The sequence below is a fragment of the Cyprinus carpio genome, chromosome B5, assembly GCF_018340385.1.
Source record: "Cyprinus carpio isolate SPL01 chromosome B5, ASM1834038v1, whole genome shotgun sequence".
NCBI lineage: Eukaryota > Metazoa > Chordata > Actinopteri > Cypriniformes > Cyprinidae > Cyprinus > Cyprinus carpio.
This window is the reverse complement of record NC_056601.1, coordinates 17,567,833-17,594,303: the sequence shown is the minus strand read 5'-3', so window position 1 is coordinate 17,594,303 and position 26,471 is coordinate 17,567,833. Positions and strand designations below refer to the sequence as shown.

At 37.5% G+C, this 26,471-nt stretch overlaps 1 protein-coding gene across 1 annotated transcript in view; it reads left to right on the top strand.

The window, feature by feature from the left end:
• Window positions 1-26,471, top strand: part of fam172a (family with sequence similarity 172 member A) — a 160,232-nt gene that overhangs the window by 16,666 nt on the left and 117,095 nt on the right. The window contains exons 5-6 of the mRNA XM_042724636.1: window positions 1,080-1,145; window positions 2,293-2,484. Of these exons, the coding sequence (XP_042580570.1) occupies window positions 1,080-1,145; window positions 2,293-2,484 (258 nt within the window). The remainder of the gene's footprint in view (window positions 1-1,079; window positions 1,146-2,292; window positions 2,485-26,471) is intronic.

The window sequence follows — 26,471 nt, the reverse complement described above, 5'->3', positions numbered from 1 at the left end:
CTTACATCAACACGCTGTTTGTACACTCTGCTCTCTGAGCAGAACAAGTGAAATCCAGACAGTTCCAATTATCTCATTCACTGCGGCTGTCGAGTGTGCAACTGCATGGACTTTGCATATATACAAAGAAATGTGATCAATTCTGATCATCATAAATAATAATAATAATAATAAAAAAAACATTGTTTTCTTTTTTTCTGTAAAGATTCAGTTTGAGATGCCTTACAATATGCTTTGTACGATTATACCAAATAAATCAAACTACACAATGGACCTTTTTCAAAGATTTTGATTATGCATTTCCAGAAATATTAATATAATAAATTTAGCAATTTTTTCTCAAAAAAAAAGTTATTTTATATATATATATATTTTTACCCTTTTAAAAATTCATAGAAATGCTATTGTGATTTTTTTTTTCTTTTGCTTTTGGAGAAAATGGGAACTCAGACATTTTTATTTGTTGTACACATTTTGTTAATTGATTAAAGAATATTAATTGCAGGATATTTTAGAAGAAAATACTAGAATTTTTTCTTCTTTAAAGTTTTGCAATTAATTCAGCCTGTTCTTGTTTCTTTGTAATTATTTGTGAAATATATTAGCAAATTTCTGGTTACACTTTATTTTAAGGTGTCATTGTTACAATGTAATTATACATTAAAGTACTGAATAATATTAATTAACTACATGTACTTACTATGTGGTTAGGGTTTGGCTTAGGGTTACTTGTACATGTAATTGTGCATCATTTATTGTTATTATAATACTAAGTACATGTAACATGTACTTAGTATTATAATATACCTTATAAGATACCTTAAAATTAAGTGTTACTCAAATTTATTTCTTAATATTTTTTAGCAGTTTCTGTTCACTACTAAAATTACCCGACTTCTGCTAAGAACCCCAGAAAAATTAATAGGGTCCTTCTAATATTCCTTCATAACTCTCTTCAGTGCTTTTTTTCTAAATGGTCCATCTGGAGTTACAGTATATTTTAGTTTCAAACCAACTGGAAGATATATTTGTAAGTTTGTTTAAAGTACTTATAAGGATGTCTCTCTTGTCTCCTGTAGATCATTACAAAGTATGTTTATGAACGCTTGGAGAACGATTGCAACCTGAAGAAGGAGATCCTCCCTGTAAGTAATGTCTTTTTTCCTCCTTAATACTTTAGATGCCCACAATTTGAATCTAAACAGAATTATTGCGAACATTGATGCAGTTGCGCTTGGCATCCTATAAGATTACAATGGTCTATATTGTGTGAAAACTAAGTTTTAGAATGATATTCTTCAACACTTCTCAACTCTCCAGGAGAAAATTGCATTTGTTCTGATGGTGAAATTGTGTACGCTCAAGGAGATTCCTGAGGTGTGGTCACTGCATTCATATGAGCAATAACGTTATGTTTTCTAGTACACCTTTTAAGAGGCGTATCATTAAACTACACATCATTTTTGATAGCGGGTGTTTGCACTTGGTAGACTTAGAATTTATGTCCTTTTAAAAGCACTGTAAATTTCTCTCCATAAATCACCTGAATAATGCGGGCACAGGCTTTTATGAGCTGTTTTATTTGTGGAGAGTATTTACCAAATGATGTTCTTGGAGTCTGTATTGTCTTTCAAAGAGTTTCATGGGCAAAGCTATATGTGACCAACTGCATTTAGTGCTTAATCCATTTTAAAGAAGAGTAGACACTTAGAAATGTGTTATTTCTAAGCGTATGATTTTATGCTCATCTTAGAGTTTACCACATAACTTATCAGCACACAGGAAGCATACACCATGTAAATGTCAAGATGGATTTGTTGCAATGTAATGAAGTCATCAGATGCAGGCAGACAACAGTTGATGTTTTCAGCAGCTGGCAGTGTATAGCTCAGCATTGAGCGCCGTTCATTAGAAATGATTCCAGGCTCTGACTCACTCTGCTGTTTCTGAGAGTGCCCTGCCCCACTTTAATAAGAGTAAATATAGTTGCTGACACACATCAGGGGATTGAGAAGTCGCACAAACAACACAAAAACACCTTTTATAATACGATCGAGGTTCACGGAGTTCGACTAAATGATGATAGATGTTAGGTTTCTAGTTTTACTTAGTTCATTTACTACAGAATTTTGGAATGTAGTGTGAACTCTTGTTTTGAAGTGCCCTAAGTATGTTTAATTTAAAAAGGAAATTTCCAAACTGAAGATTTCATTGGCTGTGATCTTGTGCCCCATCGTAACTGGTGAATGGCATCTCAGTTTGGAGCTAATTGTGATATTTATATTCCTTCAGGTTGATGCAACTGAGGATGAACCAAAAAGCTTTATTTACATGAGCGAGGATGCCCTCACTAACCCAGAGAAGATCATGGTTCTCATCCAGGGCAGTGGAGTGGTAAGGGCAGGCCAGTGGGCTCGGCGCCTCATCATTAATGAAGACCTCAACAGTGGGACGCAGATACCCTTCATTAACCGTGCCAAAGAGGTTGGTCTTATTTTGTCTTCTTCATTTTTTTTTTTTTATAGCGAAGGAAAGTATTTAAGCATGCTGCATACAAAGTTACTTTCACTTTTTGTTGTAATTAATTTATTGCATATGTGTTATGTTGGGTGTGTGTAGGCTATATAGTTTATTTATCCAGATTATCTTGTTTTGAGATCATATTCAATCAAGTAAAAATGTGGCAACTTTAAGTTCCAATTCCAGCAAAATTTTAATTTCAATTTTTTTCAGAAATAAGTCTCTTATGCAACCAAAAACAATAATATTCTGAAATATTATTAAAATTATTTAGAAATGTTTTCTTTAATAAATTATAAAATGTAATTTATTCCTGTGATGGCAAAGCTGAATTTTCAGCAGTCTTTACTCCAATCTTTAGTATCACATGATCCTTCAGAAATCATTCTAATATGCTGATTTGATGCTTTTTATTATCAGTTATTGGTGCCCATTTATTAGTAATGTTTTTCTATTGTCAGTGTTGAAAACAGTTGCTCAATGATGTTAAAAATTCAGCTTTGCCATCACAGGAATAAATTTCATTTTAAAATTGAATAAAATGTTTTACATTTTAATAATACTTCACAATACTGTTCTTTCTAGTGGTGGGACAAAATATCGTTATGGTGATATATCGTTGTCCTTCTCCATGCGATACGAGAATCGGTGCACTGGCGCCAAATATCAGTATTTTAATTAATACAATAAGGCACTCTAAATAGATTTTCCTGCTCCCAGTGTCTAAAAATGTTGCTGTGCCATTTTCAACTTTTTTCCAAGCTCCTTGTGCAAACAAAAATCTCAGTGGATTATTACAATTAATTGAAAAAATAAATGTTTGGAAATGTAAATTTATATTTCCTACTGACACACTACTGCAAAAGATAGAAATAACTGACTTAAAACATTTTTTAGCTGGTAAAAATACTAGTGTTTTAATCATTTTGGCCACCACTGTATATAAAAAAGTTGATGTTGGTTTACACGCAAAGAAAAGTGTGAGCTTTTAATAAGTCCAGGAACAAAATGACTAATTTACTTAACAATTTAAATTTGATTTACAGAACTTTTGTGCTGTTTTCTAACAGTTTAGACTTGAATAAAAAGAGAAAACTGCACATAACCTTTTCACAGTCATTTTGTTTTCATAGTTAAACAGATATTGTGATGTATCATTTTAAGATTGTCTAGCAATATATCAAAAATCACTGTATCAGGATATTATCATATCGTGAGCCATGTATTGTGATTTGTATCGTATCGTGAGGTTCCCTGCGATTCCCACCCCTAGTTCTTACTCTATTTTCAATCAAATAAATGCAGCATTGTTGAGCATAAGAGACTTAAATTATCTTAATTATTCAAAACTTTTGACCAGTAGTGCATATTTTTATGTTTGTATTGTGTATTAAAAACAATTTTTTTTATTTTATTTTATTTTTTATTTTATACACATTAAAAATACTTATTATTCTAGTTTATATATATTTTTTAATGATTGTGGTTTGGTGTGTAAAGATATTGGCAGGGTGTGTACATTTTTGAACCTCTGGCCTTACTGGGCAAGTAGATTTTAACATCAAGAAAAACAGTATTATCGCATGCTTGTAGGCTGAGCAACTGCTGTATCTATCTCTATTTTCTCTTCTGTATTCCTCTTTACTCTCTCCAATCCATAGATATTTATTTACCCAGCAAAAGGAGCTGTTTTGCTGTTACGTGTGTACTGTAAACTGTAATTTAGATTTTCATTTCTTTTCTCTGTCGGAGGACGTATCCCCGAGTGGAGTTATTTCCGTCCATCGTGGCTAGTCGTTTGTCACGCCGCCCGCCGCTACCTGTGTAATTTCATCGGGCCGTGCGTTCAAATTGACTTAAGGGAGATCTCCCTCGCTCTTCCATCTAAATGTCATAAAACACACACATACACACTCCCACACTGATATCTGGAGGCAAAGTCACTTTTCGTACAGTGGCGGGAAAAGACGGACAGGGAGGGCGAGTTTGCTTGTAGGTGTGTGTGAAACAGTGGCTCATTGCATTTGTGAAGAGGTGCGTTCCGGGGGATGTGCTGTGATGGGTTAGACGGAAAGAATGCACTTTGTGCTCTGCCGACCATTTATCATGCTAAATAATGACCCCAGCTTTGCTGTGACATCATCATAATAGCATTTACAGTAAGAGATATTCCAGAGTTTGTTGCGTGTATATCAGTATGACAGAAGGAATGTGGCTGTCACTTTGCAATATCTGAATTGCTGAAGGGCTGCGGATGTGCTGTCTGATTCTTCAAGTGACGGCTCGTGTTTGTGATTTCCTCTGTGATAAACAAGGCCACCTGAGGCCATGTGCCGAATACGCTCTGATCCGAGATCAGTCTGTTCTTTTAGCCTGAGAGATGTGTTATTCTGATGGGAATTGGTTACGTGCTTACAAACAGATTTCATTGCTCCCTGATCTGTCCTGTGAAGCTTTATTAAAGATTATTGTGTAGAAATAAGATTGTAAAATAAAGCAGGTTGCTTCTGAGTTGCTCAAAATTTTAATGTGGGCTTTACTAGACCATTGTCTTTATTAGCACATTGTCAGAGAAAACACAGCAGGAAGACAACTCAAACAATCAAATCAGTACAGGAGCAGTTTTTGAAGCCGGACCAGAAATAATCAACTGGTTTTGAAATCAAAAAATAAGTGAGAGAAAACTGTAATCAAGCACTCTTCAAAGTTTAGTTGAGAAATCAAGTAGCAAATATATACAATACCAGTCAAAAGTTTTTGAACTGTAGGATTTAAAGAATTCTCTTCTGCTCACCAAGCCTGCATTTATTTGATCCAAAACACAGCAAACGCAGTAATACTGTGAAATATTTTGACTTTTTAAAATATTTATTTCTGTTAGAATATATTTTAAAATGTAATTTATTCCTGTTATCGAAGCTAACATTTTAGCATCTTTACTCCAGTCTTCAGTGTCACATGATCAATCAGAAATCATTCAAGTATGCTGATTTGCTGTTCAAGAAACAATTATTTACAATTATTAACAATTATTATTATATTGTTATTATCAATATTTAAAACAGTGGAGTACTTTTTTTTTCAGGAATCTTTGATGAATAGAAAGATCCAAAGTGTAGCATTTATCTGAAATAAAAAGCTTTTGTAACATCATACACTATACCATTCAAAAGCTTGGAATCTTTTATAATTATAGAAATTAATACCTTTATTTAGCAAGTATGCTTTAAATTGATCAAAAGTGATGATAAAGACATAAATCCTGTTCTTCTGAACTTTCTATTAATCAAAGAAACCTGAAAAATTCTGCATAGCTGTTTTCAACATAATAATTATAATAGTAAATGTTTTTTGAGCAGCAAATCAGAATATTAGAATGATTTCTGAAGGATCATGGAACGAGTAATGATGCTAAAAATTCAGCTTTGAAATCACAGGAATAATTTACGTTTTAAAATATATTAAAATAGAAAACTGTTATTTTAAATTGTAAAAATATTTCAAAATTGTACTGATTCGCTGTACTTTGGATAAAAAAATGCAGGTTTGGTGAGCAGAAGAGAATTCTTTAAAAAACATAAAATATCTTATTGTTTAAAAACTTTTGACTGGTAGTGTGTTTGTGTAATTTCAGAATATAAAATAATTATATGTCATTCAAAAGTATAATAGTTTGGGGCTGCTATAAATGTTAATGTATTGTAATGAAAAGAAGGAAGAATTACACAACCATTAATTAATTCTTTAAGATAAATGCAATAACTGCTTGCTGATCCAGCTGTTGCGTGTGTGCAGGAGTTTAGCTGGTCACACACCACTGACTACGTGCCACTGTGTAAGAGAAGACCGTGCATTATTCCCACAGCGGCAAGCGTGTGACAGACTATGGGCGTCCACAGAAGGCCGCCGTGGCAGCGCTGGGAAACAGGGCCGGAGTCTGACAGCTGGGTTGCCGAGAGAGTGAATGCGTATGAACTTGTGTGTGTGTGTGTTTGAGAAAAAAAGCAAGCTTGCTTAATGACAGCTTATTCCTTCATGAGTTTAACTCCTGGCAGCCGACAGCTCTGCCTGTTGCATCATGGTAGCAGAATCATTACCTTGTGACCTGTCAGAAGCAGGAGAGAGCAAGAAAAAGCTGGAGAACTGAAGGCTGTGGGATTTTGACTTCACTAGTATTGCAGGGTCAGAATTCGAGTACTGTAAACCAGAGTTGTGGGTGATCTGTGACCCCTAAAACTGATCACGGGTCTGTCCTGACAGGTTTACAAGACCAGTTTAGACCACTGGCCTAAACTAGCTCGGTGTTTATACAAGGACGGAGACACGTGCCTGGTGTGTATGAATGTATTGTTTGCTGCAATAGTTTCAAATGGCTGATTTAACCTCATATGAGCACCCCCCTCTGCTCTCGTCTCGTCTCGGTCGTGCTCTCTCTGACAGAGCCGGATTGATTGCTCACTCAGAGCATCTTGTTTAAGCCTGCAGTTACTCTGACATTGACCCAGCCAAAATGTAGCCGAGGCTAATGTGAGGACGTGACTGGAAAGGTGAGAGGATTTTTCTCTCTGTCTCTCTGATGCAGGAAGCTTGAGATCTTTTTCCCTCTAGTGGCTCTCAGGAAGCATGAGTGAAAACGAGCTCTTGACAGAGGCAATAAATATACTGCAACTCTTCCAGCACCTCTCCCTCCCTCCCTTCCTCCCTCGCAGGTTCACTCACTCGTTCCCTACTTTATTCAGTTTTCCTCATCCCTGTTATCCCATCCAATCTTATTTTACTTATCTGTAATATACAGTTGCAGATTTTTTTTTTTCCTATCCCTTCTCTTTTTCTGACTACCGGATGAAAGAATGCTTGTGTACTGCATACTTTGTTGAACTATATTACTATAAACCTTTATTCTTATTCTTATTCTTATTCTTATTCTTATTCTTATTCTTATTCTATGTAAAACAATGCGCGATATTTATACTTTGTGTTAATAATGTCCAACCCCCCTTGTCTGGGTTTATTTTGCAATAATGTCCATCTCACTGTATCTATCCTTTTTGGTTTTTACTAAGCTACTTGGTACATAAGTGAATAAATTATCATTTGAAATGTAGATTTACATCAAAAATTATTGTATTACATGAATGAACTTATCTATGTGCCTATATGATCAAACATATCCACCAACATACAGTACCATTCAAAAGTTTTTTTTATGTTTTTGAAAGCCTATTATGTCTATTATGCTCACCAATCCTGCATTCGATGATCAAAAATGCAGTAAAAACAGCAATATTGCAAAATATTGTTATAATTTAAAATAAGTGTTTTCTACATATATATTTGAGTTATTTCTGTGGTGGCAAAGCTCTTTTCTTTCTTTCTTTCTTGCTTTCTTTCTTTCTTGCTTGCATTTGTTGCTTTTGAAAACAATGTTGAAAACAGTTGTGCCGCTTAATATCTTTTGTGAAAATCAGTTCAAAATACCAGAATTGATTTGGAATAGAAATCTTTTGTAACATTACAGTAAATGTCTTTACTGCCACTTTTAACCAATTCAGTACATCCTTGCTGAATAAAAGTATTACTTTGTTACTGACCCCAAACTTCCAGACACGTATTAACAGATTCAAATTGGTGGATTTGCATTTGTATGGTATGCATACTGCATAAAAGTAGCACGAGTAGTATGCTATCCCAAATAATATCTTTCATCCTCTTGTCACAATTTTATTATTTTCCAATCTATCTTTCTTTGTCCTGTTCTTTCCCTATGCGTGTTTTCTCTGCTCCAGTCTCTGGCCTGCATGTTTGTTTTTGCTGTTGCTTTGACCCGCACCCCCTCAGTAAACTCTACCCCCTTCCTCCCTGACCCACATCGACCCCCATATAGCTTTCTCTCTCTCACACACACACTCATATCCCAAACCTCCTCTTGCTGCTGACAGTCGGTTGCCAGCTTAAAAAAAGAAAACGTCAGAAAAAGGAATAAAAAAGGGCAACTGCATTTCATTAAGAATAAAGTCTTTAATAAAAAATAAGATCCGTATCCCCCCATCCCCCCCTCCCTGTTCTTGTTAGTCAGTTAGAAGCGACTCTGGAGACTTGCTAGAAAGAAAGAGGGGGTGTGGTGTTTTCAAAAGTGTGTCAAAAGCCTAGGGGTTTGTATCTGCCCAGAATTTCAATGGGAGGCTGAAAGGGGGCCGGGAAGCGGGCAAACTCAAACACAGGAATCTTGTTTAATTTCTGTCATGTTGCTTTTTTTTTCACCAGATTGATGTCTTTTTCAAAATCGGCTCACTATCTCTCCCTCTGTCATTTGCAGATGCGGTGTGATACTGTATGCCATCGCTGTCCTCTCTGCCTGAAATCCCTTAAGTTTCCTGCTTCCTTTTTTCCCTTCTCTCTTTACTGACTGGAGACCTGTTTTTTTTTCTCTTCTGCATTTATGATTATCAGTCGATCCATAGCTCGCTCGCTAAGGGCTACCCTTTAGCATCAGAGATGTTACGCTTCCTGTATACGGGGGGAAACTGGTGCCCCTCAATGACGTTAACTAGATATAGAGGCGTGCATCGGGATACTGGGGGTAACTGTGGCCCAGCACGGGGGTAACGCATTCTCCATCTTGCTGGAAGGTAGAGCATTTCCTGCAGTTAAAATCAATGAACTTGACACCTTCAAAGGGCCATGTGAGGGAGCGACTTGCTCTGGGGTTAAAACTCTTTTAAATAGCCCCCTGCGGGAATCACCGCTGTCAATAAAATGCAATAATTACCACACCCCGGCCTGGGAAGAGTGCAGGCAAGCCGGGCTAAATTAAAAATTGATCAGAAAGAGAAGAAAACATTATTTTTGTGGCCCTATTCCCCAGTCTTACCCGTGTGGAGTCTCATCAGCGAACTGGCTGTAGTTTCTTCTGCTTCCCATTTTACGGTTTCCACTGCTCTCTCGCTCTCCGATGAGCGATTTACCATGTCGTTAGATGTTAAAAGATTTATTTGGCATTTAATTGTCTTGATGGTGAGGTGTGTTGCAGACGAGGCTGGGTTTATGAGTTAGCGTTTCTCTTTGCAGACGTGAGCATTGAGAGCGCCTTCAGCGTTTATTGATTGCCGCCTAATTTTTTCTGACTCGCCCCACCTCCGTAGCTTCATCTGACAGTCAGAATAGGTATCAGATGCTCATCCATATAGCTCTGTTGTCATCTTATTTTCACACAGACACTTCTTACCTAAGAGCAAATGTTTTTCATTATATACACATGCATAAACATATTCAAATGTCACTCGCTCATCGTATCCCACCAGAGACTGTTCTGATGCCGTCTAGACCAAGCTGATCACATCACTTATGGGCCATCACTTCGGGTGGAATGATGCCATAGAACGGGGATGGTGTACTAATAAAGTGCTATTACTGGTATTTTTTACATTTTGGACATGGAACAGTGATAGAGCATGTTTTTTTATTTATATATATATATATTAAAAAATATAATAATATAAAATAGCATTTAATTTAAATAATATATAAAGTAATATTTATATATGTAGTAATTATATTTATATTTAAGATATATTAATAAAATATATGCAGTAGTAATGAATGATTATTAAATGAGTATGTTTTATACCTATATGTTTTTGTCGAGTCTTACCACCATTTCATTAAATTTGTATTAATAAACACTTTTTTGTTTTATTACATTTTTCAAAAGTTTTTTCTTCAGGGGTCCTCTGTGATATTTCCTGTTTCAGTTTTTCTTGCTGCATGTTGGTTGCACAGCATGGATTTTTGTAGGACTTTTTTTTCCCCCTTCAAATATTGATAAGCAGTGAGGAAATTTTGTTTAAAATATGTATTTTTCCAAGAAATAATAGTAGAAAAATGGTGCCTAACTACTTACAAACATGTATTTAATGTTCTTTTTCTTTGTTGTAATGTAAGGCTGTCATCACAGTGATATTGTTATATGTACCACAAAAAATATCAAATTGAATTTTAATTCAAAAATGAAAACTATAAGCATTTTGGAAGAGGTTTCATTCAAGTCATTGACCACAGTACCATAGTAATACTATATGATACCACAGTACCGCTACAGTATTTTATTTTTGTAAGAGAGAAAAAACCTTTAATGGACCAAAGCAAGAAAACCATTATGAATCATTATAGGAGATCATTCACTCATTAACAGAGTGTTGATAATTGGATTCTGCTGCAGAATGATATGATGGCAGAAGCAGGCGGCGAGGTGTGTGTAGGTCGTTCTGCGCTGCGGGCAGTGTGTGAGTGTCCCAATGGGATGGCCTTGTTTAGATTCTCTCATACAGTGCCTGTGGCAGTGTATGAGGTAGGTCTTCGCTCATTCTCTCCCTGGGATGGCTCTCTGAGGCTGAATGAAGTGTTTGTGTGAGTGTGACAGAAGGGAAGAGAGAAAGAGAGTGGTATAAAATATTACCCAGTACTATTAATAGAGTCCTTTTTATTGTTCTGTATATCAATCTTTAACAACGTACTCGAGCAGAAATCCGACCCCGAATGAAAGCTGCCCATACGCACGTATTGATTTGAATTTCTCATTGTGTTCTTGGCAGTCTTAAGGGCTCTTCTGTTGTCCTGGTTCTGTAAAATTTTTCATGCCGTCCTCTCCGCTGTGCTTTGTCGAGGTCAAGGTAACAGACTCGCCAAAGTTTTCACAGGAAATTGAGTTTATGGGGGAAACCAAAATGAAGCCATACAGATATCCATGGAGGACTGCTTAGGAGGTCAAAGTTCAGCCTAGCTGCGAAAAAGAAAAAGAAACATGCCAGAGTTACTCTCCGGGCAAATTGGACCATTTTGCAAGAGTTTGATCGATGGGGAGGAACCGTTGGCGCAAATAGGGGTTAACTGGGTCTTGGCCATATTCTGTGGTTCAACGAAAGAGAAGAACAAATGAATGTATGTGTTTTTTTTTTTTTTTTTTTGGTTTTGTTTTTTTTACCCCACATTACTGGAAAATGATAATAAATATGGGAGAGGGATGGCTGTTCTCAAGGACCTTTGGCTAACATTCAGATGTCCAGAGACCTTCACTTCCATAAGGCAAGTGCATGATAATGAAGATGGACCGCATGGCCCCGTTCCAAATGTTTTGAATAGCCGCCACTCCTTTATGAACACAGCACTTAGAAGACTGACTGGTTCAGAAGATATCTGCATTTTAGCATCTGAATTGTTTGAATGTGCAGTATGAATGATGTGAAGTCTTTCAGCATAGAGATATAAAATAAAGATTTTGTTTATCACAGCTATAGATATGATTAACAGTAAATTTTCATTTGTTTTGTTAAAAAATACTTATTCTATCTCATTTTAATGACAATTGTAGAAACAATCGGCCACACATCATATACTGATGGTGAGGTTTAGTATGGGTGAAAATAAATTCTGGTTATCATAGTTAACCATTTCTTTCTCTGGGGAAAATGAAGAGAAATATCCAACAGATTTAGCTGCTTTTAGAAAGTAAACCCATATTTATGCAATGCAATATGAACATAATAACTAAATTGTACTTATTTATTTGATGTAAGTACATCAAAGTACAGTTAAGGCCATTTAATATAAAGTGAGACCCAGTTTTCCGTTTTGAGGGAAAAAAATCTCAACAAATGAAGTTTTTCATCAGTTAAGCCGTTTTCTTCATCTTAACAAAAACTACTGTAAATACAAGCAATCCAGGCAACAAGAAGCATATGTTGGTAAATAGTAAGTATGATAAAATCAAATACTGAAATATGAATATAATGCTGCATGTTTTCCGTGAAAAAGTCTGGGTATGTATTCATTCATTTATTTGTTGTTTTTATCATTTATGTATGTATGTAAAGATATTAATACTTGTATTCAGCAAGGATGCATTAAATTCCTCAAAAGTATGGCACTTCAGTATAGGGACCAATTCTCACTAATAATTAGTTGCTTACTATCATGCATGTTATTAACATACTGGCTGCTTATTAGTACTTATAAAGCACATTTTCTGCATCCCTAATCCTACACAATACCTAAACTTAACAAATAGCTTAATAACTATTAATAAGTAGCAAATTAGGAGTCTATTGAGTCAAAAGTTAATGGTTTGTTAATAGTGAGAATTGGTCCTGAAAATAAAGTGTGACTGACATTTACAATGTTATTAAATTTTTCCATACTTACCAATTTCCACAAAAATATTAAGCAGCACAACTGTTTTCCACATGGATAGTACTAAATCAAAATTAGAATGATTTCAGAAGGATCATGTGACACTAACATTTCAGCAGCCATTAGTCCAGTCTTCAGCTTTGACCCCAACCACAAAAAAATCACATTTAATTTGAATTTAGAAATGCAAATATAATCATTTTGGAAGAGGTTGAAAGTAGTTGTATGGTTTTTGTATTAGTAGATCCGGGAGAAAATTAAATCATTTTAGGTTGCTCTTACAATCAGTGTTGCTGCGCCGGGCTGCTTAGACTCAAATAAACAAAGCAATGTCAACATATATATGGCTTATAATTAAATAAATAAGCATATTAAGCTGTACCTGGTGAAAATCATCTTCAAAATTGTATTTATCTTGTCTTTTGTTTGTCTATATCTGTCTTTATCAAAAGGGGCTAAGTAGTGTGAGAATTATACATCCAAAGGTTAAATTAGTGGCTGCACCACTGACCTCCTTTTCTGCTAACACACACCTGTCAGACAGACGCCCAGAGAAAGAGAGGCTTTTGTCAGGAAATATTCAGCTCTATTACAACCACCTGTGAATGGGCTCCTGAGACCTGGGGAAAAAACAAGCTTCTGAAACAAATCTGTGTGTGTGTGTGCAGACCTGTCACTCGCTCTCTTGGCTGAAAGTCAGAGTGGGAGCCATGGCGTCGCCGGGTGAAAGCGTGGGGGAGACATCAGCATTCGGGCGATGTCACCAAGCCCCTGTGCACCGGGAGCAGCCAGACGCTCCGACAGGCGTACCTGCTTCCCCTCCGAGACACACACGCACACACACATTCCAAGTGTCCTTGAGAGTCACTGACAACCTCTCATAAAGCATAAAGAAGCCAAACTCTGTCATTGCCAGGATCAGTCCCTTGGTGGACGTGTCTGTAAATTTTAAGGCCTTTCTTGCCTGGCTATGGACAGTCAAAAAAAAAAAAAAAAAAAAAAGATATTAAACCTGACTCAAAGTGTCTAATTGACTTTTGGAGGAGTCCCAGAGCTTTGAGGTCTCAGGATTGGAAATCTGACTTGGGTAGTCCCACTTGAACAGGGCGACTCACGTTCACATGACAGTCACTGGCACTTGTGGACGGATCTCTTAGCAGTGTGTTCCTGGCACTCCCCAGGGTGAAAGAGTTGAGATTACTGTGGACAGACACATGGCTGGTCTCAATGTGCCACTTCTCAAGCAGCTGCTCGTACTTTTTCTTTACTCTCATGCCAACATAAGGTCATTGGTGAATTTTGGATGGGCAGGAAGTACTTGTGAATTGATGGCCACTCTATTTCTCACATTTAATCCATAAATTAAAGCTTTTAAGGATGTTTATGTGGGTATTTATTTAGCTTTTGTGTTTTGTGGATGCTACTTTGAAACTGTACCTTTCCATACTACAAATTACTCGAAATTTAAAATAGTTAATCTGCTTTTTCTACTTTTTTTTTTGTAAATGAAGTCAGCTTCATACCATACCATCTATTAACAAAATATAGCTAAATTCATTGAAACTTAAGAGGATAGTTCCTTAAATATATATTAGATTTCCGAGTTTTGTAATCAAAGTAGTAATTTATTTGCTACAAAAATTAGGATCTCAATTAGGATAATAGTAGAAACCTTGAACTTACACCCAGTAAAGCTAGAAAACTCCCTAATTTATGTAATGGATGTAAAAAAGTAATGCTCATGTTCAACATTTAACTATTTCAGTGATAAGTAAGGTCAGTTTGTCTATATTTTTATTTTTATACTCTTATATTTTAAGCTTAAGTGGTTTAAAGGAGATTAATTTTGAGTATGCTAATAGTATAACAGAAACTGGTACACCATGTCTACATTGGAAACAAGTGATCTGACACATCAAAACTCTGTGCTCTAAACATTTCTTTTCTTTTCTTTTCTTTTCTTTTCTTTTCTTTTCTTTTCTTTTCTTTTCTTTTCTTTTCTTTAATTTTATTATTTTTTTATTTTATTTGACAGTTTTGTGCAAAACGGGGTTCCAGTTATTTAGGCTATTTAGGCTCATTACATAACCTATCTGTTATTTACCTAACTTAAGTGATGTTCCTTAGTATCCATATATTGCATTTTTTTTTTTTTTTTTTTTTTTTGTGGACAAACTTAAACCAGGATATAATTAAACAGTGAAGACTGTTCATTGACTTCTCAGTTTTAAAAATATGTAGCTTTTGAATATCCCTAATAGAAAAAAAAAAACTAGTACACGTAATACAACCTCACCCAACACCTAAACACGCACAATAAATTTCACAGTAGTAAAAAATTTTTAATTGAAAAATTCTCTTTGAGAGGCATCTTTTCCTTTGCAGTATAGCTCAAGAACTAGATTTAGACTAACATGACGCCAAGTGTCAGTGCACATACCGTTAAGAGACTGCGGCTGATAAGCGGACCCCCAGGGGAGTATAAGTGCTCCGTTCAAGTGTGTGTGTGTGTGTGTGTCTGTGTCTGTGTGTCTGCATAGACACATTTCCACCAGTACGAGGCCCAAGCCACCTCCTGTCAACTGTACACACACACACACACACACACACACACACAAAAGTTCTCACTCCGCTGAGGGAATGTGTGTGTGTGTGTGTGTGTGTGTGTGTGTGTGTGTGTGTGTGTCAGCAACAGCACCATGGGCCTGGATTTCTGCAGGATCAACAGGGCTAATTATAGTGATGCACTGACACCTTTCTAGTGCCTTTTCAATCACCTCCCACTGCCAGGTGCCTCAAGCTCCCCCTTCGCCTGTTTATGTGTGTGTGTGTGTGTGTGTGTGTGTGTGTGTGTGTGTGTGTGTGTGTGAGAGAGAGAGAGGGAGAGAGCTTATGAGTGTTTGCTCAAAAGTTTGTGTGTGTATGAACAGGAGTTAGTGGTGATGGTGGTCGTGGGAGTGTTTTTATGTGTGACTGGCAAAGAGTTGGTGAGAAGTTTGCAAAGGTGTATTCTGGAGAAGTTATGAGATATGTCTGAAAATGTTTGAAATGTTAGTTGCTATATTTAGAGAGCTGTAGCCTATTTTGGGGGCTGTGCTTTTATATATGTGATTATTAGTGTGCATGTTGTCCGTTGTTTGACAATGATAAACTAACTATTTTGTAGGTTCTAAAATAAATGTAGAGAGAGTGAGTGGCATTGTTTGTTCTTGCACAGACAGTTGACCTAATAAAAAAAGTGTATAAACAAAAATTTTATTAATATAATTATAATTAATAAACTTAACTACATCCAAAATGAATGGCACGCAAAATGCGCGCACTAGTTAGAACGTCTGTGGTAGTTCATGTTGGCCAAAACACACAAGGAAACACGGTGTGAAAAAAAAATATGGTCACAATCACAGACATTCGCGCGGGATTAGATTTCTCAGAGGATCACTGAGTTTGCCGAAAAACAGTAGGCAATTTTCTCTGGAATTATTACAGAGGTTGTGTGAGAAAAACTCTGCCTTGGCAGATTCGGATGGGATTAAAAAAAAAGCTGTTCCCATTCTAATAGGGCTTAAGATTCAGATATGTACGTATGACTTTTTTGTTGTGAAACACAAAATCAGTATTTTGAAAAATTTCATACATGTTAGGAAGGACATGAGAGTTAATATGCACTTTATTTTTAATATAAGATTATGTTTAGCCATTTGTGTTGAATGTGCAAGGCTTGTCATTCACTTGTAGTTGTTTTTACATGTAAAAAAAAAAACACTTTTTCTTGCTAACTAGTCTTTGCTATCGTATGAGTTTAATGTATCGTTCTAATCATAAACACTGGTTTGTAACACAAATAATTTTTTTACTTCTGTGTTGCAAAATAAGGTGGATATGATGACAGAATTGCCATCATTTTTGGGTGAACTCTCCCTTTAAGTAGGGCAGAGTCTCTAATGGGAAACACTGATGTTTTCTATTGCTCAGCTCATGTCTCTTTTGTCTCATCTGGTGCCACCCCTGGGTCATCAGGTCTGCTTTGTGTAGGGACGCACAACGTGCACATAAACATGTCATCATTCTTTTCTTTGTGTTGACATACCCTGTGTTTCCTATAAGCTCACGTAGCTCTATCTTATCCTCCACTGTTATTTAAACCTGACAACAGCACCAGAGTCTGTAGTCGTCCATGTCATCATCATAGTGCTATGTGTCATTACCCATGCATATGCTGACAGTGTATCCCTTATCCCTCTCAGGACTCTGGTGAGCTCTGCTGACTTGTTTGCGCTTATGTCAAGTTTTTTGGTTATGAGTCGCACCGTACGCTGTCATGTGCTGTCACCCTCTTCCTCCCGAGGTAGTCAGTCACCGGAACGGCAACCCCTCAATCCCACATTTGGAAATCAACACAGGCATGTCATCAGCTGAGCCAGTGAAGGGGAGAAGAGCTTCCTGAGTCTGAGAAGATGCTATCGCACTGTTTTGCTGTCGCGGGAAAGCTGCACCGCTGGTCCTTGAAGTGCAACAACCCTGTCTCTCTCAAAAGCACAGGAAGAAGGAGAGATGTAACTTCCAACCCCCCTATGCCACCAAGACTGGAGTCTGTTATCAGTATGCATGTGTGTAGCTGCGTGTCTGTGTGTGTGTGCTTGTGTTGTGTTGGGTGGCAGGGGGCTGAGAGGACCAGCGCCGACTATGCCTCTTTATCGAGGGTCATTGTAGTGGAGGACGAGTGGCCGTGATAGTGTCTATGGCCTTGCTTTTGATGTTATTGAGCTGCTCCAGCACAGAACTGGTGATAACTTACAAGTCTGATAAACATTCAGTGTCCCTGTAAGCCTCCTGTGCGCATGGAGGGCCAGAGAAGTGATCCTGCACTTTGTTTGTCCTTCGCTGGCAGTTATTCAAGTTTGAAACCCCTCGTCCAGTCTCCCTTTTAACCGACTTGTGTTTACAGTGAAGCTGAGTAGTCAGAAAGTCATGTTCTACAACGTGTACAGACAAATTGCCCCTCCGGCTTTTTCTGATCGCTGACCTTGCTCTCCCTTCATACCATTGGAGCCCAAATTCCGTTTTGTTCATTTGGGGCTGTTTTGGGTTTGTTTTTTCAACTTCACTGGCTTCCAGGGTCAAGAGGATGGTTTTCTATGCCCCAACCCTTATTTTTGTTTTCTTTTTTTCCCGTATTGCATGAATTTACATTGCCTTTTAAGTGATTTTGTTTACTGATCCTGTGTATGACCTTGCGGTTTTCTCACAAGACTTTGCAACACTTCTCAGTACAATGAATTACAACTGCCCTCATCTCACTAGACATAGTATCTTACATTTTTATTCAGCTTTTTCATGCTGTATTTAGCCACACAGCTTGCTTTGCTCTGTGTAAACATGGAAGGATAAGACCCCAAAATGCATTTGGGAAGGTTATGCATCCAATGTAATCTCTAAACTTGTGTGAACTGCTTTTCTGAAGTGGGCCAAAGTGGCTTGGTGGATCACCATTTGCATCATGCCCTCCACTTTCATTATCCACATTGTATCCTTTTATGAGCAAAGGTTTGTTATCCTTACAGTCTGTGGACTGAGTTAAAACAGCTGGCTACTGCTGAAAGTAAGAGGTCCATGGTGCCAGGCCATGTATGTTTCCCAACAGCAAATTTACTTGCTTGGTTGTTACAGTTAAGCTTACTTACAGATTGATGTACCTCGATGCACTAGGCTAGAAGTCGCCGCCCATGTTTCCATGCCATCTACTTAGTTTTAGTGAGATAGAACTAGAGAAAGATCTCTCTCATAGTCTGGCCAATATGAGTCAACTGCAGTGCCTGTGACCCAGTTCCAACCTCTTTCACTCTTTTTCCCTGCCTCTCTTTCTCTCTCTGTCTTTCTCTCTTTTCCCCCGCTTCCATGCTCTGTGCTGGCACATCTTGCTCTTTGAAGTCCACAGGCTGATCTCCCTCTACAGGAAAGAGAATGCAAAAAATGAGAGAATTAAAAAAATGAACAGAACACAAATAAAAATCAGAGCTCAACTATAATTTCAGATGCTGAGGTACGGTGCCCCATGGTGTCATGAAGAGGCAGTGTGCCGCAGGTAGCTCCATTCCCCTGGCACCACTGGTTTATTTATCCTCTTTTCTGTTTTTTGCCAGCTGAGCAATGTCACGGGATCTGACCTAGAAAGGTCCAATCGCTCTCAGTCAAGCCCTCAACCTCCTCCTGTTAGTGCAACGGTGCCAGAGCCTCAGTCATCTCAAACAGAAAGGGGAGCAGTGCATTTTTTTGAGTCTCCGAGGCTGACCCACTTCCGGGACATGCAGGAACGTGGTGGACTGTGGGCACTGTCTTAATCTTTTAGGGTTGGAAGGCTTACTTCAGATATCAGAGTCTATTGAGTTAGCATGACTGTTTCATGTTTTATGTAATAGATAATGTACATTACTGTTGTCAGTTGTCATTGTCACAAAATGAAGTGTCCTGGATGGATCGGGACACTGATGCAGAGGGGATGGATTTTGTATCACGTTATTTTGTGTTCCTGAGATGTGCTCTTGTGAAAGACTGTGAGGTCAAACCCAGATTGCTTGGATAAAATCTGAAGTCCACTTACAGATTCCCATGGGCTTGTTTAATTCTGTCAACCAGCTTTTACCTTGCCCTCAGCTTGCGCCTATTTTCTTCTTGTTATTCTGCTAGTGGTCATGACTCTCGCCAGATTGATTTCCAAGCATCCATTTGTGGACACCTTTGGGTTACCACAATATCAGTCTTTTCTGCAGTGCAGTAACGTAGCTAGAGGCTACCGTGGGAACAATTGTGTATGAACACAAAAACAATCGGCAAGCAAGGCTCCTCTGCGCTGAAGACACAACAGGGCCAGGGAAAGATGGCTCTTTGCTCTTCAACCCTCGACTGCAAATAGTTCATTGTAATTCCCAAGGTAGCGGCAAGCGGTATGAAGCCCCTGCAGTGCTGCTCTGCATGGCTTTGTGGTTCTGGAAGATGGGAAAATAAGCACCGTTCTTCCTAAACATTGAAACATGCATTCATCCCCCATATAATCAAAAGAAACGCCCTGAGCTTTGGTGTGTTTTCTTTAAGATTTGTCTGTCTATCTTTTATGAAGCTTTTATGCTTCTTGGTTTTGGCTGTAATGGGCAACTTGTTTTCCACTGTAGTTTGTAAACCTTCATCCAGCTGCACCATCATTTTCCTCTAATACACACTCCTTTATCTCTTATCTTGTGTTCAGAGGGAATGCATAAGATTTCGTTGTTGTTGAAGAAGGTTACCATGTCTCTTTAGGCTTCTGTTTTTAGCTAGAGTTTGGCAGCTTCTTTTCTTTTACATTTTTTTAAGTTGGCCTCAGGCCTAGAGGAGCTCATCAGTAGTGCTAGGCTAGATTGCACACACATACCTGCAATGTTATTTCAAATGGCTTAATTAGTTTCTGGCTGCATAGGCTGAAAGATTTACATAGCGCAGCACTTTATTCACTGCGGAAAATGATTGAGACCATGTGACTTCAGCACTCGATGTGTGTGAAATGGCTTTCTGGGTCATGCTCCAGCACTGTCTATTACGTTTTGGAATAGAATTCTACTTTATCACCTTCACTTGTTGGATGATGTTTTTTTTTTTTTCTTTATATCCTCTTTTCTCTCCCAGGAATTTGCTCTCTGATCTTGTACTTTACCAGCTCTTATAACAGATGGTTTTTAATTGAAATGCCTCTTCACTTTAAATAATTATTTGAAATTTGAACATCATTTTAGTCATAGCACAAACTTTTCTTTGAATGAAATGAGCTCCAATGCATTATTCAGTTATGTTTTGTGTGATAAATATTCCCAGCTATCCAAAACATTTTTCCCTCCCCTTAAACATGTTTTGAGGGGCCATTAGATTACGAATTTAAGAATTTGCCTGCTGTTAATTTGAATTGGCCACATTTCACAGCATGTTGAACTGGAATTTGTATTTAGAATGACAAATAACTGAAAAATTACTGAACTGAAATTCAAAGAATTTTCATGACATAAGTGTTCTTCTGCCTTGGTCCATAAGTCTGTCTGGAATGCCCTTTAAAAAAAAAAGTTGAATTGTCTTCACAAACCTTCAATATATGAATTTTGCTTCCTTCCATCCTAGTTCAAATTTTAATTCTAGATCTTACTGTTTTAAATTCAGAAAATTTATTGTAATTTCAAAGGCATTCCTGTTTTTAACTTTGAATGGTGCACAACTCAACTCTCAAACTCTCCGTATTTTCATGGAAGCTTCCCATTTAAGGGGTACTTTGTGACAGAGAAAATGCCGGAAGATGTTAGTGCAGTCCTACTGTGCTGTTGATCTCAAAGTCATGTCTTCTGTTCTTTTCAGAAAGACAAGAGAATGAGAAAAAGAAAGTGTTTCAAGGCTTGTGGAGTCGTTGTGCCTGACTGCTTGTGTCAGGGTCCTTGGAGTCACATACTTGAATTACAAATACTCTCATTTTATGTCAAATGTGTTAGACTTATGATTGTCATCAATTAATCCTGTTGCTTCTATTGCTAGTCTTTTCCTCCTCCTTTTTAAACAGGTGCATGGGTGCAATCATTTGTCAGGGGTTGGGGGGGTAAGTGCTGTTCCATTTGGCTGCCCATTGCTCCAGGCTTAAGGTTAAAAAAATCCTGGATTTCACAAATGAAGTCTGCCATTGCAGCCAGTGGCATGATGGGCACTTACATTAACCAGCTTTAATTGGGAGAGTCGTTTACCTTAAAGGCATGGGGATGGTACATTTGGAGCTGAGGAAATTAGAGTTGGTTGTGAAGGGCAAGCTAGATGTTCTAGAGAAGGGTGTGTTTGTGTGAGCGCTTGTGTGCTTCAAGGTATGTATTGATTAGTGTGGAGATGGTGTGGTGGTGGTAGTAGAAGGGGGGGTGATGTTATGGGGGTGATAGTATTTTGTTGTTGGGAGATGATTAACTTCAGCCCTTTTCCAAAGTTACTCCCCTTGGGATGGCACGGCAGGAATGTGATATTCTGTAAACGACAGTAACTATCTCTTTCCTTTTTTCTCACTTCAAGAAACTTGCTATGCTACGATTGGTATCCCATTGAAAATGTTTGCAGTTCTCGTCAAACAATTAAAGTCAGCGTTCTGTTATTTTAAGCCAGAACTTTGTGGTAACTTTTTTCGTTCCTCTGCCACAATTCACTCAAGTTTTTGACCTGCTGGTAATCAGCCTCTCGTTTTGGCAACCATCCCACTCGCTGGGGTCTTCAGTTCGACAGCAAAACTTGACACCTTCTGGCCATTAAGAGTGCATGGCACCTTCCATCAGGTCTTCTCAGACTTGATCATCCGGCTTCTTCTGTTTCCTTACTAGCCCTCACTTTTGACACTTGCAGATATGGGCGCCCTGGTCTGCCTATCAGTCACAAAGTTCCTTCAAGAACAGTAGGGGGGCTCACTGAGGCTGTCTCTGCTAAAGGCATTTGGTGTCCATCAATGTAGGAGATCCCTGGGATAACCTGACATAGAGAGATGTGGGGCTCGCTCTCCAGTGCCTCCCTTAGTGCAATTCCTTCAGTGTGTTCTGTCGATTTTCTCTACTGTACTGACAAGCGGGCCAATCTCTGCTAGTCCTCGGCTTCCTGCCTGCCATCACGCTGTGTTTGTTTTAGCTACCGTTCTATTGCTGCTCGCGTTCCCTTTTCCCCCTTACTCTGCGGCACTCTCAAATTCATTACAACATTCCCTTTCTTTGTCTCTGTATTTTTGTGTCTTGTCAAATAAGTGTATTCGCACAGTCCAGGTGGCCCCACAGTCAATTGGAAAACCTCTCACAGCACGAAATTGTGTTGAGTTTTTCTAAGCTGTGTTATTGCGGTTTGCTGGAAGCCCATCTGACAGGAGCTTGGAAAACTAGCCTGAATTCAATGTGCAAGCCTATGTATTTCTCTCTCTCTTTTTTTTTAACTCCTCCGAGAGTTTTTTCTACCAGCCATGCAGCCACAGCTGGTTTTGTTGTTTTAGCCAAACTGAAAATGGCAAGAGTATGACTGAGAGGAATCAAGGAATTTGTTTACTCAAGTTAACTTATTGCAGTCCCACACCAGAGCCTGAAGCTGGACTGTCATAGCCCGCTTGTTTTATTGAATATGTCACAAGAAAGAAAAGGCCACAGTTGATAGTGAATTAACATTGACGTGCCCAGTCATTTTTAATCTGATTGCATTTCCATTCAGTATACATACAATTCCTATAGTCTTGAGTCTCCTATATTTTTATAACACTCAATTCAAGTAATGTCATTTCTATGTGTGTGTGTATTTATACATTCATATTATTTTTTGTATTATATATGTTATCTATTTGGCTTTATATATAAAAAAGTATGCACATTGTGTTTTGATGTATTTATTTGGTCAAACTTTATTTTAAAGTCCAATTCTCACTATTAGCAAACTATTAACTATGTCTTTTGCTTCCGTAAACTCCTAATTTGTTGCATATTATTAGTTAGTAAGGTAGTTGTTAAGTTTAGGTATTGGGTAGGATTAGGGATGTAGAATATGGTCATGCAGAATATGTGCTTTATAAGTGCTAATAAGCAGCCAGTATGTTAATAATAATAAGCATGCTAATAAGCAACTAGTTAATAGTGAGAATTGGTCCCTATACTAAAGTGTTGTCATTTATTTATTGGGAGAATGAATTAATGAATGTCCCTCGACATCTGACAACAGTTGGTGCCATTTATCATGCAGTTACTGTTCACACAGTGCATTAACCACTTGTATATACTCTAATACAATTCCACTCTCTTTTCTTACTATCTATCTAAACATGCATTCTCATGCTTTCATGTATCATATTTTTTTCACTTGTCTCTGAATCTCTTAAACCCCATCCTTAAGATTTAATTAACATTTTGATCCAGGGAATTAAAGACGAGGGCTCTACACATTGGTACAGTGGCTTTTGTTTGGGCTGGAAAGTGTTGCAGAACACAACGCATGCGCATACTCACTTAACATCTTCATTTGGCAAACGAGAGGCACAGGCGGTTTGTCTGAGCGTGTTTGCTTTGTAATCTTTAGCGTGTGCGTATGTGTATATATGGGATTCTGGGATTCTTTTACAGCAGGTGCTAAAACAAACAGATTATGATAAAGCTGAAAAGAAAAAGTAACCCTGAAGGATTGGAAGTGTGATATTAGGATTCGGCTCAGCACGGCTGTGAGCGTCCATTGTACCTGACTCATCAGATAAAAAATTCATCAATTATTCCTTTGACAATAAAGCTATACACTGCAAAAATCGATGCCTGATTGACTTCTGCAGCCGACCCACAGAAAAACAGAGCCCTGAATTCAGTGTAACATGAAATGTCTCATCCTCCACAAGCACATTATTGAGCTTTCAAAACTAGCGGCTGAGAAATATTTGCCTGCACTGTGGGATTGACAAAACCATTGAAGGATGAAAAAAAAAGAACATTTTTAAAAATAAGGGCAACAAGTGTGCACTTTTACAATCCCATGGTCCATGAAGCATTTCCTTTCTTCACCCATTGATAACAGTACATTTGGGCTTTGTGTGTAGCCGTACGTTTTTGTGTGTCTTCGTGAAGCAGCGCACCAGGGTATTTGCGAGCGATTGTCTGAGCCTAATAAAGTCATCAGCTGGCTGTAGGAAAACAGCTGATGTGGTCCCAGGGAGGAAACCGATGGAGAGCAGTCTGTGATCATCCAAAGGAATGATGGGAGACCACCATGAACCACATGCAACCCCTTTCTCTCCACAGCCCGAGATCAAAGCGCAAGCCCTGGTAATGTTCCATCAATTAAAACGCCCATGTATCCCAAGTGCATGAAAAGAGTGAGAGAGAGGTAGAGGGAGAGAGAACGTAGACTGCCGCTGAATTTGACTTAGATTTTGCTCATGGATTCGTTTTTGTCGTTCTGTGAACTTGTAGTTCTCTTCTCTTTCTTGCTCTCTCTTATATATACAGTGTGTATATATATATATATATATATATATATATATATATATATATATATTATATATATATATATATATATATATATATATGTATATATGTATATATATATATATATATATATGTATATCTTTCAACATGTTCCTGGTTAGTTAAAGTAGTGTGCTCTGTGTACAGCCTTGCATTGCATTTGTAATGCAGAGAGTGGTGCAGAGAGCCTGCAATAACCTACATACTGCACAGCTCGCTGTGTTTATTATATGTGCATGCATAAAGATTAGGAGTGGGATTTGCTAGGACTCCCAAAATGCAGTTTCATCATGATACTTTCACTATTATAATAGATATTGGTATTATTTTTTATTAATGTTTGTGACATGTTGCAGTTTATTATCACAATATTTGTTATGTTATGTTATGTTATGTTATGTTATGTTATGTTATGTTATGTTATGTTATGTTATGTTATGTTATGTTATGTTATGTTATGTTATGTTATGTTATGTTATTTAGTGCTGTCAAACCATGTCTGCATTTGTGATCAGAGAAATGACAAACAACAAGCGCTACTCTACACTGCTCAAAAATCGCATTGGAATCATCAGTGGCAAATTCTTTAAATATGAAAACGTACTTACTCAACGTACTGTGAGTCAGAAGCGCCCGACTGTCCTTGCACAGTTGGAACTGCCCAACTTTATAGAAACAGACACCGGCATTGTAGGCTGCTCTCACAGGAAACAGTCCTCGTACTCCATAAAATGCACTGCACACATCTAGGTAGGAGTGGTTGACTCTTAACTTTTATAAAGAATATCTCTTTGAATTTGAGACATTAGTCTTTGCAACTTTAGAGATCTTCTTTATGCACCAAGAACTTGTAACACTCCAAAGAGAAAGGAAAAATTGAAATCGCATCATATGACCCCTTTAAGTGATTTCTTGATTCAATGGGTCTGGCAGTAATCAGGCCTGGGTGAGGCTAGTGAAATTTAACTCTGCTTTCTAAAATAATGTGGTTAATCACAGTTCTTTCATGATTTAACAGGAGGGGGAAATAATTTTTTTCACGTAGGGCCAGGTAGGTTTGGACAGCTTTTTTCCCATCATCATTTAAAAACTGCATTTTGTATTTACTTGCATTATCTTTGTTTAATATTACATTTGTTTGATGATCTGAATCTTTTAAGTGTGACAAATATGCAAACAATAAAAAAAAAAACAGTAAGGGGGCAAAAACCTTTTCATGGCACTGTATATACATAATAAATATACACAACACACATATACATTATGTAAACAAAAACTTTTATTTTGGATGCTATTAATCATGATTATATTATATTATGTTTAGATTAATGTCATATTCATTTTATATTAAATATACAAAAAGATTTGACTTCATTAAATACCACATTTATTACAAATTGCATTTGCATGTTTCTCACAAAGCTCTTTGAAGCAATACACTTTAAAAGCACAAAGGCAGACTTTGAATGCAAATGGGGTACTTTAGATCTTTGTAGATGTGCTATGGTCATTTCTGTCATCAGGAGAAATACATATCTGCTCTCTATGAATAAACTGTACTGGTATTGGCTTCTTTTTATAAATATCGACGCATTTGCTATAATATTGAAATTATAATGATTATAATTGTCATTAGTTTATTGATTAGGTGTTGTGAAGGAATATCACTGCAGTATACTGCATTGATTTCCACCTCACCTTTAGTTAATGGTTTCATTATGTTTGCATCTGTATCCCACCAGTGACTCTGCA